Source organism: Haliaeetus albicilla, chromosome W (assembly GCF_947461875.1).
Source record: "Haliaeetus albicilla chromosome W, bHalAlb1.1, whole genome shotgun sequence".
NCBI classification, from domain to species: Eukaryota; Metazoa; Chordata; class Aves; order Accipitriformes; family Accipitridae; genus Haliaeetus; species Haliaeetus albicilla.
Genome location: NC_091515.1, coordinates 24968416 through 24988030, shown reverse-complemented (window position 1 = coordinate 24988030; position 19615 = coordinate 24968416). Strand labels below are relative to the sequence as shown.

The window sequence follows — 19615 nt, the reverse complement described above, 5'->3', positions numbered from 1 at the left end:
GGAAAATACTGAGGTTGAAAGAAGTTGGTTACATGTGTCCCATTTGTACCATACTGTTTGTAAAAATATATTGTTCTGGGATATGCTGCTACTTTTTATGTATTTATAAATACTTCCTGCAGTATTTATTCATTTTTATTGAATTTGGGTAGAAGTCTTTTTCTTCAGTTATGGTTGTCCCAGTTAAACCTAAAACCATTTGATTCTTTAGATGCTTTATGTACCCTAGTCCATACTTTGAAACATCCTGGGATGCATTTAATATTCAAGGCAACTGTTGCTCATAGCCACAATAGACAGAACTAAGAAGTCTGAAAGGGATCACAGGAAACATTGTTCGTGATCTGTTTTACTGTTGGATCTGTGAATCCAGGAGTCCAGATTGTGTCCCACTTGTTTCAATGGCAGGTGCAGCCAAGGCTCTGCCCTGTTCCTCTCTTTTAAATACGTGGCTCAAAGGAGCATTATAATCTCTGAAGTTATGTTTTAAAAATGGAAATCAAAAGGGTTCAAGGTTTGTGAGACTTGAGTGATCAAAAATGGTGTAAAACAAGTATCAGATATGGCACTTTTTGTGAAGACTTCAGTACTTCCTAAGGATATCCCTAAATTGTCTCAGCAGTTTTGACACATTTTCTGGTAGACTTCTTTATAAATATATGTCTGATATTTATTGCTTTATTTCACATTTAGTAAGGATGAAAACAGCTTGCGTAAGTAAGTATATTAAAACTGGGGAATTTAGGCTTCAGAAGCTCGTAATAATTCCTAAAAATGCAATCAGGTTTCTGACTTTATGCCCTTATATTTGAAATGTTGTAGGCAATGATATTTTTTAGGATTCACATTGCTCACTCTGCTGCCCTTTTCAGCACTGTGGGAGTCCCTGCCTTGGCCTTTCTGTGGGCGGATGAGTGATGGTGAATAATATTTCTTTTCTCTTGCTACCAGAGTTCATTCGCACATTAATATGAGAAACAGTTCCTCTCGCTCAGCTAGTAAGATAAATCATAAATAATATTTTGGGCCATTTAGAGACTGGCTGTATCTTCAAGCTTCCTTCTTTGTAAGATACAAATAATTATAAAAGATAATAAATGAAATGTTCCTTCTAGCTCAGCTTCACCCACAGAGGTCTCCAGCTTGAGTTCAGTGATGCTGTCACTTGAGATACTTGGCCTATCAAGAAGCTTGAGCTGAAGGTCAGGCAATATTGATGCTTGAAATGCTGAAATGGAAACTGAGCTATACTTCAAGCTGACAAAACTCTCAATCTCTGTGCTCATGTACAGTCCAAGTATTGCATGTTTGTGTCTTTCTGACAGCTGTGAACTGGGTTTTTTGTTTGTTTTTACTTTGCTTCAGTTAATGAAGGTAAAGGCTTAGTCTAATAAGGTACATTCTGTCATCAAAATAAGTGATGAATGAGACCTCCACCTCTGTAAAAACACAGTGAAAATTAGCACTGTATTTTTTATTTCAGGATCCTAAGGTTTGTCAGTCTTGGCTTGTTTTCTTCATTGTAGAACTAAAGTGACTGCTCCTCTCTATTTTAATGTCAAGACAGGTCACACACATTAATCACAACAGGATAATAAAAACACACGTTTTGGCAGTGAAGTCATGCCCTCTGTGTCAGAGGTAATATATTAGTATGGCATTGGCAAATTTACAGTAGAAAATATATATTGCAGAATTTATATATAGTAAATAAATTTTGCTTCCTGGTTATACGTGACCTTTCCAAGGCTTGCCTAATTCTTCCTTCAGCAAAGTAGTTTTATTAATGCTTTCAGGTTTAACCTGGACGTAGCGCACTGTCACATTTATATGTTGTTGTGTTGTTCTTTTTGCTCCACCGAAGCTGGCTTCCATTTGTACATGCCTTGAAGAGGAATAAATAGGACTTCCATTATCAAACCTAATGTCAGATTGACTCCATCTAGAAAATAACAATTTTTAAAGGTCACATAAAATAGGGACATTCTCTGCTCTTTTTTCCGAATATGTTTGATTAAAAATAGTTTGCTCTGTTTATTAAATCACTGGTGTCTTACCTTCAGGGGCAACTAAAGCAGAAGCAGATCTTCACATTTGTCATCAGCTTAAGGTCACAAATACAACTAGATTAAATAGTGCTATATACCTTTCCCCACTACTGAATTATCAATGATGAATTATTTATCATAAAATTAAGCACACACATCAAGAGTCAGTTGAGTGTAAAATGTTACTCTGAGGGCATAGCCAAGCATTTCAATCGATGGGCCTTTACATTTACATTGTACAGATATATTTTCAGTGTAGAATGTAGTAACCTGCAACTCCCAAAGAAATTGGCTTTGGTAGGAGTTGGATCAGACCCACAGTGTCCCAAGTGATATTTACAAAGAGGCTTTGTGCTCCCCCACCTTTTATATTATTTTATTTCCTGGGGAGCTTTGTTACAATCACTATCTTAAAAGTGAACATTTAGCTCAGGTAGGAAAATTTGGATCCTACAGTTTATAATCTCTTTCTCGTTGGTGCTCTGAGGGATAAACTTAATAATTCTGGACTGACCCAGAGATTGAACCAAACAACCCTTGTCATTTTTATAACTGTTATTTTGCCCTGCAGTCTAGCCTGAAGTTCCAGTGTTGCCCTTGATACTGCTTTCAGAATGCTTTCCAGAGCTGCTGTGCACATGCCACTTTCTCTGTCTCCCCACTGTGGCTATTTAATATTCCAGACTCCACACAGCTCAGTACGAGTGTCATTTCATATTGCCCAAGGTATGATGCAAATCCTAATATGAAGATTAAACCTGAGCTAGCTTTGTGATACTAAACACCTTTAGTACTTCTAAGGTGTGGAAGAGAAGAGGTATCAGGATGAACTTGGTGGTGTGAGATTTGAATACATTTTCCAGGAAGTCCTAAGACTTTTTTTTTCTTTTTCTTTTTTTTTTCCTCCTGGAGGAATTAAATTCCGATAATTTATATAAATCAAATTTTATATAAACTGAACTAAAAATCAAAACCAAACAAATATTACATGCCAGTTATCAGAAGGCAGAAGAGGTAAGCTATGCATTCCACAACAGCAGTTAATTTAGTTAAACTATACATTCACTATTAACTTAATATGACAGCCCTCAAATACTATTAAGCAAGTGGGTTGGTAAGACTGGAACAGTTTTTCTGTCTCAGGCTCAGAAATCAGAGTTATCAAAACTGATTTAAAGTATACACTCCATTATAAATGTGAGGAAGGAATAGTCTGCTTCCTGTTTCACACGTGGGAATAAAAAGAGTCATTAATAAAGTGTGAGTAAAAACTGAGATAAAAACGTGAACTCCGACTTCTTCAGCAATTTTTTATTCTCTGTGAGCAATATTTTGCCAAAATATTAAAACCTGTTAATCTGTGGTTACATTTCAGTCATTGTCAAAAGGCATTGTCAGCTCTTTAGGCAAAAATTTAAGGTTTCTGGGATATTGAGAAAAGGTTATAAAAATAATATAGGAAGAAATTACAAGTTTTCAGAAGCAAGTTCATAAACTAAATTTATTATTAAGCATGATTTTGAACTATATGGAAACTATTAAAAATAACAGTATTAGAGCACCCCCCCAACAAACATGATAATAATAATTAAAAATATCATGAATAATTGAAATGAAACTGAGTAGTAAGCAAAAAGGAGAGATATCTATTAAATCTTTCCTATTATGTGAAATAAAAATGTGGAAAGAGTTAGTTCTCAAGGGAGTTTTATTTTTTTCTGAGTTGCAGTAATCTCGTGTCACTCTAGTAATTTTTTTTTTAAATGTGTTGTCCAAAATTTGCACCTCTTCGTAGTTAAACTGAATATTTAGGTATGCAATTAGGAGTCTAAATAAAGTGGCCAGATTTTCAACTGTGTTTTATAGCTGCAATTTCTGCTCATTTGCATGGGATTTGTGGATGGTAAGCATTTAATGATAACCAGGCTATTTATATTTAACTACCTGAGTAATGGGTTTAAGAGCCTAACTTTAGTTGTGTGCAAGTGTTTGAATTATTTTTGTTATGAATATTATCTTGAAAAGACATCCATTCAAACAGAGAGATTTGACTGAATGTACAACACACCTGTACTGCGAAATCAAGGTGAATCAATTTTTGGTCTTCTCATATTTCTTCCTGTCCTACTGGAGGACCGGCTGATGGGCAAGCCACTATCTGGTGAAATGAGTGGCATTAGCTTTCTGTGCTCCAGTTCCTCTCTTAACAAACTATGCTTCATACATCTCTTAGTAGTTTTAATAAGGTTTAATTTAATACAGGCACTGTACTTCGTGATTACAAAAAGAAAATGCTATAAAAATATGACTTCTTTTACTTCTCTTATTTCAATGTATCACAATCAGTTCCTGAATGGAAGAACATAAAATATGCAATATATGACTTCAGTCTGCAGGGTAGTTTGGCTATTAATTTTAAAAAACACCCCCCCCTTCTAAACATAAATATGTCAATACAGTACCATGAACAAATATTGTTCACTTACAGTGTATACTTTGGGTATTTAAATGTTTTTTCCAACCAAACACACATTTCCATGATAAGTTCCTTTCAGAAAAAAAAGCTTTTATTTACTGCAGAGATAATATGCAGAGCTGTTGAAAAGATTTTTTCAACATTTGCTTAAGATTTTTCTTATGAAGTTATTTTCTTTAATACAGAGTTATCAGTTATTAGAATAGGCTACACATATTAGACTATATAAGCAAAAGATGAGCGATAAACCACTACAATTAATCGGTGGTATGGTTGAAATGCTGATACAATGTTGCCATGTTAAGCAATCCAGATAATATCCAGAATATGTTCATGTATTTTTAATAATACTGATCCTGAATGCTAAGCTGTACAGGAGCTATTTCTGGAGTGAAAGGTTTCAGAAATGATGGAAGGTTCCAGTGTCATATACTGACTGTTGCAGTCATTTCCTTTGGTGGATTTAGTTTCACATAAAATTTTCAACATGTTATTGTTCTTGCAGTATGTGACCATTATTGCAGAGGCACACTACTAATGAAGAGGCTTTGAAGGAAAACAAGTTAGTCGTACCACTGTAACAAGATAGAATAGAGCCCAAACCCCAATGACAGACTTCTTTGGTTCAGCAAGGCCCTTTAGTTGGAACACAGTGCTCCAGCTGTTTGGTTTGAATTTTAGTCTCCCTTTGTAATATCTCTTTGTACTGGTCTACTGGCTCATTTGGGAAGCCTTACTGAGCTGTCACACAGTCTCACAGGGTAGGCAGGAGGTGATACATCCATAAGAGTTAGGCAAGATCTTGGAAATGCTTAAATAAATACATTGGCAAATCCATCCACCTGCTTTTTTTGTTTTTCAGTGCACATCACCCAATTGAATAATGTGGAACTTTTAAAATTTGAAATGAAAATGTACCAGCACAAAATGATCTAAAATCTTCAAAATTCTATATCAAGATATGAGCTTTGCAATTCAGAGCATCTCGGTAATCTGAATTGATGCCCAAAAATGGGCTCCATCCAAGTGAAAGAGCCACAGAATAATCATTTTTATGCAGCTCTGATCACAGGATACATGCACAATCTGTTGCGGTGCCTAGGCACATAGTTACAGAGGCAGGATAAGGATTTAGGAGCCTTGGGTCTATGCAAGTGCTGTTTTGTGGACTCCAGAGAGTTTTGGAGAACCAGATCTTCCCCTGCTCATCACATACACCTAGGTGAATGTTTTCAGAAAAGTTCTCTTTCTAAGTTAGCACAGAAATGAAGATGTTTGTGCTCAGTTTGGCTCTGACTGATTGTCATATTTGTGACCCGTTTTTTTAAAAACACTCAGTATCCAATACAGTGAATTATTCTGAAAATCTGGTCTCTTACAGTAAAGCTTAATGGGAAGCTTGAGGCAGTATGAAAACAGTATGGGTGGGAACTTTGATTTTTGTCCAGCCCTAGTGTAGAGATGTGATAACTTGCTTTTCTGGAGCAATAGAAAATTCTCGGGGAAGTTGTGATCTCTGTGTAAAATATGTATTATTTCTATCTTATCTTCTGCACTTTTCCAGACAAATATTCTAAGGGAAATCCTGCTTTCTCTGAAAAAACTTCTGCAACTTTTCATGTGATCAGGAATTAATCTGCACTTTGCAGGTGTAATAAAATAACTGTGTGGATAAGGTGTAACTTGAATGAGTGCTAGTGTTCCAAAACAGTAGTAATCCTTGCTATTTTTTTCAGTTTTTTAAAAGAAAATTATTTCAGTTTCACATATCTACTCTCGATTCATATCATGCTACTGAAAATGTAGCTATTGAAATAGCTATAATGTAAATACATTTCTAAACAACACAAATGTGTAATGGTGACACTTTTCTGTTTATTCCCATTTATAGTATCTCCTAAATATCAGTGTCATCTCCTCAATTTTGACAGGAGATAGATGGTATTTGGATAAGACATGACATTTTGAATAATGTTACAAGCATCTATTTCCAATGTTTATCAAACTGGTATTTGGAATATATTCTCTTAAAATACCCTAGCCTGAAAAAATGTTTTGCACATAAAGTTAATGTCTGAGGTATGTTTCTACTATGTAGGTTTTGCATTTTGGGACTCAAAACATACGCCATCATTTTCAAAAAAGGACAAACTCTCACTAACAGAAAATTATGTTGAAAGGCACCTTAACGCACTCTCCATATTTGCACTTGCACTCATTTACAGTGTGGGTACTTAATCTCCACTTTCAGTTTAGATATGTAAGTCAGGATACAAACATTCCCTCTTTTATGTGTGAATTCTTTTATTTAAAAATGCAAAATGGCATGTGCCAATATGGCTGTATACCTCTAGCAATCTGATGTTTTCAGCACTGAAGTCTCTGATTTCTATGTCTATCTGTACAATTAAATAATATTTTCTACTTAAAATTCCATGAAATATCAACTGGACATTCTTCATCTACTAAACTGAACTCCTGGATAGTGATAATTATGTGTATTAAAATACAGCATATTTACCCTGAGTTGACTGAATTGTGTAATAAGTAAAGAATATGGCTGTATTTGTAGCTTGGAAGTGCTTTAAAAACAATATAGAAGAAAAGTGCTAAATATAATGTTTTTCTCCATACTATTTGGCAACTGACTTCTGCTGTTCATGCTAATTCAGTCCAACAATCTCGCCCATGACAAACTTGAAAATGTCTATGTTGTTTTTAAGAGTACATCTATATGTGTTGCTGTAAGACTTTTCAAATGCAAACATTTTTTGTCTAAGAATGGAGCAATATATTGAAATCCAAATGATTATATTAGTTTGACATAAACTTAGCTACTACAGGTGTTTTAGGATTCCCAGTATTTTAGGAAAACTGCCAATGATTAAGAGCAATGAAATACTTGTGTCGTTTTTCTTGGTGGACTGGTATGTACAAATTGGATTAATAAATACACAGTGTAGAAACAGAAGTCCAAAATATGTAACATTATTTATATAGTTTCTTCACTCAGATTTTGGTGCTTTTAAGAAGGTAAGAAATGTGAAAGTGAATCTTTTCAGAATGGGTCATTGAATTTGTATCTCCCACAACTTCATGAGTATTTAGACACCAAGTTCACAAACAAATAATGGTCTCACTGCCTTACCAAGCTTCCCAATTTTTTTTTTTTAATTTGTGAGACTTGCTTCAAATGAAAGAAGTTGTAGGCTTTAAGAAAATACTTCAGTTGGTGACTTTGGATCCAAAATAAGCCCTTTTCAGCATCTTATATAACACTGGGGTGCAGCCAAAAGTCAGATGTGTCAGCACAGCTCTGCCCAAATTAATGGGCCTTGCTGAGAACTCTCAGCTTTCTTAGAAGTTCAGGATGATACTTCTTTGTCTTTAACCTGCCTGATGAGAAGTAAATGCATCATGTGTAATTTTTGCCTACAGATTTTCCACATGACGTACGATCTGGCCAGTGCTGTGGTGAGAATCTTTAATCTAATTGGAATGATGCTGCTGCTGTGCCACTGGGATGGTTGTCTGCAATTTTTAGTACCATTACTCCAGGATTTCCCACCAGATTGCTGGGTGTCCCTAAATGGTATGGTTGTAAGTATTGGTCACTTTTCATTGTGCTTTCTAAACATTTTTTTTCTAAACAGTTAGCTTCAGACTTAAGTGTAAAAATACATGCCTAGTAGTACACTGCCCTGCATTTTATTCAAAGTTGCTTTTGGTTTTTGTTGGTTGGCTAGCTAATGAATGAAAGTTTTTTTTGTAGCCTTCATCACCGATAACATTATATTGACTCATTGTCAGTAAATGAGCCAGAAAATATTTTCAGTTTTAAGGTCATTTTAATTTATTAATCCTCATTCCCTCAAAAAAGCCACCAAAAAAAATTTGGAAACACTCAGTTCACCAGTGCTTTCAATGTAGACTCTAGTTTCAGAATGCTCCTGAAGGTATATTATTTGTGTTTGTTTCACTTAATGTTGTCCTCAGTTTGTTTTGTAAATAACTCCTGGGCCATCTCATGGAGCACCTTTATGAAGTTGTTCCCAACTTAACTGTCAACGTGATTATTTTCTAAGTAAAATATGGGAAATACAGATTTACTTCTGTGATACTTTTGTGTGTGTGAAAGGACAGTTCAAGGGCGGAATTTGGCTGTGCCTTATTTATAAGGAAGGGTAAGGATGTTCCACTTGCTTGACATGTGTCTTAAAATCAACAGCTGTGAAGAATTAAATAGTTTTTATGAAGTCAGATAATGAGGTAATACATAGAACATTTTCATAGGAAATACACTGAAAAAATTATTGAAAAATACCTATACCAAAAAGAAAAGGCCCCAAGCAACTGTGATTGGCCATCTGAAAACATGAGTGTGTCCACTTTTTACAATCATTGAATCCATAAAAGAACACCTTTACTGTAGATGGGCAACTCACTCAGTCCCACGTATTTCTACTGTAGAAACATAACAGTATTTGTTCCTGTGGTACTGCACATTACTGTGGGAGCTCATTGACTAAGATTGTCAGTCATACAGACAAGTATTTTCAGTCATCAAGCAACATCTTTAATGATAAGCAGCACGTTTGCTGATACCTCATTGTGCAGCTTTCCTAAAAAAATAGTGACATATCCTCAAAAATGGGATCGCTACAATAAAAGTAGGTCACCAGGATGCCGACTGGCATGTCTTTGCATTCTGCTGCATTCTGAGTTCTGCTTTGAAACATCTTTTATTCACATTTAGAAAGGGTACATTTTCTACCAGCTTGTTAAAGATCTGGATGAAAACCATGCTAGAGAGTGAAAGGAAGCCTTGGATTACACTTTTAGAGTAAAAGTATTTAACTTTTAAAGAACACTGAACTATAAAATTCTCTCTCTTCCATAAGAGCTACATTTAATCTAAGAAGGCCGTGCACACTTCTTTCTTCTGTCCTTACAGGCCACATACTGTTGGAAAGATCCTTTTTGAAAGTTGCGCTTTTTTTTTTTCCTCTGGCAACTTAATCTGTTGCCATTAATGAACATTGTGGGGAAATTTGAAAATTGAGCAAGATTATGTTCACAGCATAGGCAGTCTTTTAGTCCTATGTCAAGAGAAAGAGTTGTGGACTGACAGCCTGGAATCAGGAGCATATCTAAGGCCACTGTTGGGGGAAACAACTAGACCTTTCTTCTGACCCCGTCATGATGTTATGAGACATTTCCTGATTGGTTTCTGGGCTCTGGAAGTCAATTCTTTAGCACTAAATACAGACAGAGAACCCATCACGGAACATCAGTCCTCTGAAATGATAGAGGGAATAAAAGGATGATGATGATGATGATGATGGTTATTGTCCTGGTTTTGGCTGGGATAGAGTTAATTTTCCTTCTAGTAGTTTGTATAGTTATGTTCTGGATTTAGTAGGAGAAGAATGTTGATAACACACTGATGTTTTCAGTTGTTGCTAAGTAGTGTTTAGTCTAAAGTCAAGGATTTTTCAGCTTCTGATGCCCAGCCAGCAAGAAGGCTGGAGGGGCACAAGAAGTTGGGAGGGGACACAGCCAGGACAGCTGACCCAAACTGGCCAAAGGGATATTCCATACCATGTGATGTCATGCCCAGTATATAAACTAGGGGGAGTGGGGCTGGGGGGAGATTGCTGCTTGGGAACTAACTGGGCATCGGTCAGCGAGTGGTGAGCAATTGCATTGTGCATCACTTGCTTTGTATATTCCAATCCTTTTATTACTACTATTGTCATTTTATTGGTGTTATCATTATCATTATTAGTTTCTTCCTTTCTGTTCTATTAAACTGTTCTTATCTCAACCCATGAGTTTTACTTTTTTTTTTCCGATTTTCTCCCCCATCCCACTGGGTGGAGGGGGGGGTGAGTGAGCAGCTGCATGGTGCTTAGTTGTGGCTGGGGTTAAACCATGACAGTTATATACTTTGCTGGTGTATTCAGAGTCTAACCAACTGTTAACTTTGGAATTTGGAAAGGCATCAGGTTCCTAATACTACAAGAGCTTTGTGAAGAGGGGTACCTTACTCCCCCTAGTATACCTTAGCATATAACAATTTAAGCTGCTCTGAATTTAAACACTTTTGTTACTGAAATGACTGCACCTAATACTGGGGTTTAGACTCAAATGCTGTTGAGACAGAAAGTCAGATAAGAATCTTATTATTTCTTCTGGCCTTAAGTTCTTTATCTGTGAATTGGTAACGATGGCCACGGCGAAAGGCCAATATTGTCAGGAAGAGGAGGTCTTTCCCTAACCCCAGCTAATGCACCTTTCCGTCAAAGTATTCCCTTCTACTCATATTTTAGTAGATTAGTAAATAAGGTAAAGATAACTCCTTGCACCTGCATACATTTGGAGTTTTGTTCAAATTTCTAAGTCAAAGAATTCTGAAATACAACTGCTCGAAGAAAGGCAAAATTACCCCTCTTTGAATTTCAATCTTTTTTTGAGTAGAGGAGGGTTTGTGTGAGCATTTCCTGAGATTCACGCTGTGGCTCCAATGTATATTCCTCAAAATTATGTTGTTACAAGGGCTAACCTCAGGCTAATACACCAAATTTGCTTTGAAGTAAAATTTTAACACTTATTCATTTTGATCATTGCCTGGAAGATTTATTCAAGCCAATGTATGCTCAACCAGAAAAAGTTAGTTTTCCAATATGCAGCACAGCCAGTGGTCAGTTGCAAGCCAGAGCATCTGCAGATAACTTGATGCTAAAGGAAGTAAGGATGCCATGAAGATGACATGCTGTCTCCATTGACACAGCCCAGCATACTCTTCCAGCCCATAGTTGTCTTCTGTCTTGCACATTAGTTGCTTCAGGCTGCAGAGTGCAAGAACTTCTAAAAGCCTTCTCCTGAAAGCTGTTTCTTCTGTACAATCTGATATGTGGAAGTACTCAAATTCCACAGGCATGCTCACAGTTAAGAAAAATAACATAGGTTAAATTTAATGTCACAAAGAAATAGGATAATGAAATCAAGCTGCAGTTTGCTTACTGCCTCTCTGAACAATGAAACTGAATGCAATTAAAGCAAAACAAATTGATTGGATTTTCATCTTTGAAAGGATGATAAAAATGTCACAGTGGATCATGAAGTAGACTATGAAATGAAATGGAAAGCCTCCTGTGTAAAAGGGAATAAGATCACCATTGGCTAATACTGCACCAACCTACAGCCTAAGTAGTTCAACAAAAATGTTTAGATCACATTGGGATATTAATAATATTAATATTAAACACAGATTGTATTTGTACTCTCAGATTGGCCTTCTTGTCTAGTTCCTAACATTGGCTTTCACATTGCTATGAAATGAAAGCCAGAGCTGGTATCTTCCTTTAATTTTTCTAGATGTGATCCCACTTGCCCACTTTTATATCTTTACTTCCATTTGATTGCACTGACTGTATTAATGCTGAGTTACTATTGACAATCAGGATCTTGTGCTCTTCCAGAATATCAATGCACTTATTCGAAATAAGAAAACCAGTAAATACAATATAAAAGTAAGCAGCAGCTGGGGTTTTTTCTGCTCACTTTAAGTCATGTTCCAACCAATCCATTACAAACAAAATAACAATTCTGCCAGGGTATATGGTGTTCTGATGCTGTTCCTAGGTTTTTTTAACACTAGGATTGTGAGTTTCATTCCTAAAAAAGGTCTTTTCTGAAGAAGTTTCACAGATTTTCCTAATGATACTGCCTAATTTCTCCTTGGCTCAGAAAGCCTATTATCCACATCTCCTTGTATGATTTATCCTCAGCTATCTGACCTGCATTGCTTCAGACTAGTGTATTTCCATAATGACTCATACACCAAACATCTTTATCATACCTCAGAGTTTGAACCAATAGTTTTTTTAGAAAATTAGGAGTAAAACTTTCAGCTAAAACCAGGGGAGGCACAAGAACAGAAAAACACAGTGATCCTCTCCTATAGTCAGTCAGTGCAAACCGAGATTCTACTTTTTGCATTTGGTTTCAGCTGCAGTGAATTACAAAAACACAGCGTGTAAGTCCCAACTGATGAACAGTTATAGCCAGGTCTTATATGGGACAGAGTTTCTAGGCAAGTAGAGATGAGAGATGACATTTTTGCCACTGATGCCACCTGGCCATCTAAGCATGACTGCCTGCAATAAAGCATCCCTTGCAGTAGATTATTTTTTGTTGTATTTGAAGTTTGCTCTTGCTTTTCATATCACCTATGGCAAAGTCTCAAAAGCATGTTAGTCCTTGAAGTAACAGTATCTGAAGAGCCCCAACCTCTATTTTCGTGTCTATGTATGCAATAATTTGTCGGATGGTTAGGAAATAGTCCTTTAATCAAGGTATTTACCTGAAATTTCCAGATTTCTCATGTACAATGTTCCCTTAGGGAGATAAAAATGTAGCAGAGAAGTATAGAATTTAACTTGAATGCTGAGGGTTTTAAAAGCCAAAAGGGATTGTAAAGCTTTTGGAAAGGGGTGCTTTGCTGGCATTTCTCACAGCAGTCAGACGATGTTTGCTCAGCAAGAACCCTTTGGGTACTCTGGTTCCTTTGTTTTGGCTTTTCCTTACTGTCCTTGCAGTTGGATTGTTTCCAACTCCTGGGGGTCTTTAGGTTTTGGATTTGGTGAAGGGGGATTTTGCATTATATTAACTCCCCTTTGTGTCACATCATTTGCTCAGGGGCAAAAGAAATCAGATGTTAGACTTCAGATCCTCATCTCTGACTATCACTATTGAAAAGAATTTGGAATTTCTGCTGTAGAGTCTGAAAGTCCTTCCCATTATAAAATGAATGGCTGGAATACTTGATAGGGAAATTCAGAAATGCAGGAGATAGATAGATGGTGAGGATTTATAATGCTCTAAGAATTATGCTAACATATATATAATATGCACAAAACCTATTTAGTAGTAACACACAACTTTAATTTTAATTCTCAACATTTCTTAGTAATGAACACCATTTTCAAATACAGAATCACATGTAGATCTCTGCTTTACTCAGTGGAGATCAAGGAATGCATTATAGTCATTTGATGTGTTATTCAGCATTGGATATTCTCCTTTTTGATAATGCATTAGCTTAGCACCTTCTTCCCTATAGCTGGCCATTAGGGCAGCTAATTTTTTAATGAGATTTTTCTGCATTTGATCATTATGTGATAATCATAATTTAGTACTTCACAAATGTTTTTGAGTACCTTTTTATTATATAGCAAGATATTGTAGAGCCATGTTCAAAGCATAGGTTCCTCTGACTTTGCAATGCCAAGCAATAAATGCTTATGTAAATCAAATCCCACAATCTTAAATTGGGTGCTTAGAAAATATGGAACACATGGGAATGATCTGATTACTAGAGGCACTGAGGATCTCATGAGGTATACTATTACTCTAACATATTTTATACTCATGTATGTATATTTATGTATGTCTAGTTATAGCAAATGCTTCTAGGAACAGATGAAAGATTGAAATTACCTGTCAGAGATGGACTGTGATCAAAATATTAGTTAAGTGAGTATTGCCCAATTCAGATAAGTGCTCCATTTACAACACAATTTGGAAATAGTGTAATACCAATAATGACAATATGTAATTTATATTCTTAGGACTAAGGTACCCATATTTTGGGAATCTACACTGAATAATAATATCCCTTCTAGTATGTGCAGTTGTTCAGAATTCAGTTGTTGCGCTCTCTCGCACACAGCACTGACCCAGCCACTGAGGTCAGTCCATTTCCCGCTGCATCAAGATGATGAAGTAATGACCTGTTTCAGTGGGTTGGGATCAAGTGTTAGGCCTAAAAATATATTAGTTCATGTGATTTGACACTATAAGAAACTGCAGAGGAAAATTTTGTAGACATGCAGTGCTGAATGACAAGGTATGCTTAATGTAGACTGAGGATTTGTGTTAACTGCAATACCAAAGTTTTATGCCAAGCTAGCAAAGACCAGAGAAATGGGGTAGCTGAGGACACTGTTGATTTAACTCAATCCATCATGATCAATGAAGAGGAAAAGAAATCAAGTTCTCAGTTTTACAACAATTGCTGAGGCTTTAGGAAGACCACATAGATTTTGGCTTATGCTTTTTTCTGTTCTCTGACAGGTTAGCAGGTCATCTGCTTTTGCAGGGCTAGAACACCCGTAGAAAAGGCAGTAATAATAACTTTTCCTTCTTATCTTCATGCTTTTGGTATAATATTGTATATAATTTTGCTGATGTCTCCTGTACCTTTGGACTGTGTATTTTAATAGATTTCTGATGTGCTTACATAAAAGCAGTTATTAGATTTCCCATTCCTCATGTTTATTGAAAATATTTCATTATTTATATTTTTTTCTGTGTATTGATTTCTACCAACATGAAATTGATTCCAAATAATAAGCAAGTTCCTGTGATCCAACCCAGCATCTATACAGTATGCTTTAAAAGTTACTTCCATCATGGCTGCTGTTTCTTGTCCTAAAAATTGTATTCATTTGTTCCAAGTTACTTTCTTATTGTTTCTTTTATGTCTTCTGGTTGAGATTGTATTATCTTTCTCTTTCAAGCCATGATATCCATGAACATTTGGATTACAACTGAGACAAAACTGAAAACAGTCCTTCAAAGGAGGTATTCCCAGTTGTAATCCTACTACACCACCAACCTTGGAAATTGTTTAGCATTATGAACTCAAGTACTGTCATAAGCCCTGCTACCTTACTTTACTCTCACTATTCTTAGTTATAAAATACTTTAATCTCAATGTAGCAGTATTGATATAATTATTTAATGCTGATGGTGATAGTTATCTCGGTAGGTATTGGTGCTCAGTCCTGCAGACAAAGGATCTAAATTAGGACACCGGTGTTTGTGTTGATTGTAGCACTGTGTTACTGATGTGATAATAGGTGCTAAAGAGGATGACTTCTGTAATGAATTAGTTGACTGCCTTGCATGCTTCTGTTTCTTTCAGATAGAAAGCTGGTTTTCCTTATATGGGATAAGAATAATAAAACAATTAGTTGGAGGAAGCATGCAAAAGCAAATTGATATATCTGATAGATACTAACTTATTTCCACACTTTTTCTTCATTATCGTAAGAGCTAGTAGGGTATTATCAAGATGTGGATGCAAAGAGGGATTTGTCCATTCATCAAAATTTAATTTCCATTTCCCTCCCCCCGCCATCAACCCAACTCATAAATTTTTATACTGCAGTATACTGTGAAGGGATTTCTGGTAAACTGTAAATTACAAAATATTTAATGTAAGCCTTAAACTTGAAAGAATACAAGTAACTGCATGTAATATGGTTAAGTCTAATGTTGTATTTGATAGACATTCTAGGGAAAAATAATAAGCATCATAATGTATGCCTTAAGCCATTTCTTTAATAAAAAAGTGAACAAAAGCAGAAACAAAAGTTGGACCTCTCATATTTTAGAACCTTGTATCCCCCATTTGCCTTATAATGACTACTCAGGGGGAGAGTTATATGCACCTCATGGCCAAATGCAGCTTCTCTGTTGTAAAAGAGAGCATTCCCTTTGTTTCATGGGAGCTGAATCAGGCTACTTTGTCTCTATAAATTTTACACTGTTTATCTGCATGTTGTGGTATTCCAGGTTGAACTGGGATATTGGTGTGGAACAATTATTCTGAAGTAGCTTTCCATGGGTGGCCTTTTCTCCTGTGACTGGAATATCCAAACACTGAACCCTTGGAATATTTACGCCAGAGTAGGTTTCCCAGAATAAATCCAGGTGTAGATAAATCCAGATGAATACCTTTCATATACAGCTGCTCTTCAGCAAATCATTCTTATTTTCATTGCAAACTGTTATTAATATGCACAATATAACTTCTTGATCTGTATGCTTTAAGACTGTATAAAGATAATTGGCTTTGTATAAGCTGTGTATTATTTCCAAGGGGTCATTATCAACCATCTCACAATCAGGTTTTCTCAAGAGCACTGATTTTACTGCTTTTAACTGAGGGGTTTTGCCATATCAAATTTGAGCTTTCTATACATGGCTATGCAGCACCCAACTCATTCTAATATCTAAAGTACATCTGGAGAGAAGTCTCTATTGAGATGCAGTTGGCCACCTGAAATTGTGGCATTTAGAATGCTTACATTTCACATTAGAAAAAAATCAAAGCAAGATACTTTGTTCTGAGTCATGTCATTCTGAACTGAGGCACTTTCACACATCAGACACTTGAGAGATTTTTGTTTCCATTGACCTGTGTCCACCAGACCTACATCACTAGTCTGTAGGGTCTGTAATCTGGATGCTCAAAATCCCAGAGGGAGGCAAGAGGATATAATACCAATGTTTTTTAATCTAGTTATTTCTGAACTTCTCCTTTAATGGAAATTTTAATATTTTATATTTTCATAGAATAGAATCATAAAATCATTTAGGTTGGAAAAGACCCTTAAGATCATTGAATCCAACTGTTAAACTAACAGTACCAAGTTCACCACTAAACCATGTCCCTAAGTGCCACATCTACATGTCTTTTAAATACCTCCAGGGATGGTGACTCAACTGCTTCCCTGGGCAGCCTGTTCCAATGCTTGACAACCCTTTCAGTGAAGAAATTTTTCCTAATATCCAATCTAAACCTCCCCTGGCGCAACCTGAGGCTGTTCCTTCTCAGCCTATCACTTGTTACTGGGGAAAAGAGACCAACACCCACCTCACTACAACCTCCTTTCAGGTAGTTGTAGAGAGTGAGGTGTCCCCTCAGCCTCCTTTTCTCCAGACTAAACAACCCCAGTTCCCTCAGCTGCTCCTCATAAGACTTGATCTCTAGACCCTTCACCAGCTTCATTGCTCTTCTCTGGACAGGCTCCAGCACCTCAATGTCTTTCTTGTAGTGAGGGACCCAAAACTGAACACAGTATTCAAGGTGTGGCCTCACCAGTGCTGAGTACAAAGGGACAATCACTTCCCTAGTTCTGCTGTATTTCTGATACAAGCCAGAATGCTATTGGCCGCCTTTGCCACCTGGGCACACTACCTGCTCATATTCAGCCATCTGTTGACCAACACCCCCAGGTCATTTTCACTTTAATTCAGAATGAAGCTAAAAACTAAATAAGGAGAACTCCCTGTAGAACAGGAATTCTCAGTATGCATCCAGTTCTGGTTACCAAAATATGAGAAAAGGAGGAAATATATGGCACTATTATTTTCTTTTATTTGTTTTAATCTACTGATTTTCTTTCACATCCCTAAGAGTGGGGTTATTTTCTTTAACATTGCTCCCTTCCCTTTCCTGCTCTCCAATAAATCTGCTTTATGCACATACTCTCATTTGGGCAGACTCACCCTGAAGTAATTCAACTAGAGGTATAAAACTTTCAGAAAATAATGTAATTTACTAGAAATGATGGAAAGGATTTTCTATTGGAGAAATACAGTAATATTCCACAAATTTTACCTTATCTGAAATGTGCAGCATCTTATGTAACATTATTATTCATGAGTAAATAGAATATCTTCTAGATAGTCTCTCTACAGATGTCTACATATTATCTGTATGAGCAAGCAGTGAGCACTTTCTTGTATCAATTTCTTGCAAACTTTAAACATTAAATGCCTCTTAAATATACTTTGCTTCCTTTTTAGATCTCTATGTCCGTTTCATTTACTGCTTAGCCGATACTTTTGATAACATAAGGAAAAGAACAAAGCCCTGTGTGGGACCTTCTCTGGTCCATACACCACTTGTAATAATTTGCTGTGTTTTTTTTCTCATGTGGGAGGAATAGCAATTGGCATTAAAAAATTGCTGAGCATCTATTTTTAAAAACTGTTTATAAAACAGTTACACATCTCTAGATGTTAAAAAAAACCCCAAACAATAGTTTTCCCTAAATTTCAAAAAAATATTATTGAAATGACCTTAATATTTTTTTCTCTTTGTTTAGAATGGCTGGGGTTTATTACAGAAAGTTCATGACAATCTCATGTGAATAGGATTGGAGGAGAGAAAGATGTACACTATTAGGTCTAGTGCAATAACACAGTTTTACCTAGGTTTTGCACTACTGCTAATACAGTCAGAGAGATGCTTTGAAGCAATCTCTTTCAAAATCACCAAGCTTAAATATTCTTTCGTATTTGAATGAGACAAGAAAATAATTCCCATATTCTTCACAGATGACTCATGTACCTTTTCCAGTCGATCTCATATATCATTTTAGTCAGTCCAAGATGCCTTAATCTGTAATAAAATAAGAGAATGTAATTTCTTTTGGATTTCCATAAAATATTTTTGTCCTTTTCGAGTATTTTTAGGCAAAAATACATTAGAGTGTAGTCACTGTATTTGATCTTTTGTATTTGGAAAGGGATGAAGTTATCTTGCATTTGAGGGTAGCCTAGCACTTTGACAATAGTACATATAATCAAAAAAAGGATTATCTAGATTGATATAGATAGGGAGGGATTTACATGACTGGTTTTTAATACCTTTCTACTTAGAAGTGGCATTTTCAAACAGAGTCTACTCAGACTGCTAGTTCAGTTTTACAGAGAGTAATTGAGTAATGGTCAGGAATAAAGACATAGCACCAATTGTTTGTCACTCTGCAATAATACCTAATATCCCTATACTTAATAGTAAAAAAACTTTTAAGTTTATCTTTTAGATGCAACTACAAAAGTTCTGCCAAATCTAAACTCAGTTAAATATTGCTAAAACAATGTTGACAGAAGAATCTTTGTAGGAGTTTTCTATTTATTTTGAGTAGCTTTTTCTAGATGTTCAGAAATAAAGATTATGGTGCATGACAGAAACCTTCAGCGGGAACAAAATATAAATTTAACTCAGATTTGTGTGAAGAGAAGATGCAAGAGCACACCCTGGAAAGGTATACTCAAAGGCAATGGGTAAGCATGCTCAGTTTCCATTAGTTGAGGGCATATTTGGCTCTAGAATTTTTGGACCTATTCAAGCATCTCTCTATAAGCTCTCATAACTCATACCATTCACATAAAGGCTGTCTGTCCCTTACTCTCATCTCTGTATATGAAACACAGATGCAACACA

At 36.0% G+C, this 19615-nt stretch overlaps 1 protein-coding gene across 1 annotated transcript in view; it reads left to right on the top strand.

The window, feature by feature from the left end:
• LOC138683343 (potassium/sodium hyperpolarization-activated cyclic nucleotide-gated channel 1-like) overlaps window positions 1–19615 on the top strand; it is a 255360-nt gene that overhangs the window by 116491 nt on the left and 119254 nt on the right. Inside the window, exon 3 of the mRNA XM_069775035.1 lies at window positions 7963–8124. Within this exon, the coding sequence (XP_069631136.1) occupies window positions 7963–8124 (162 nt within the window). The remainder of the gene's footprint in view (window positions 1–7962; window positions 8125–19615) is intronic.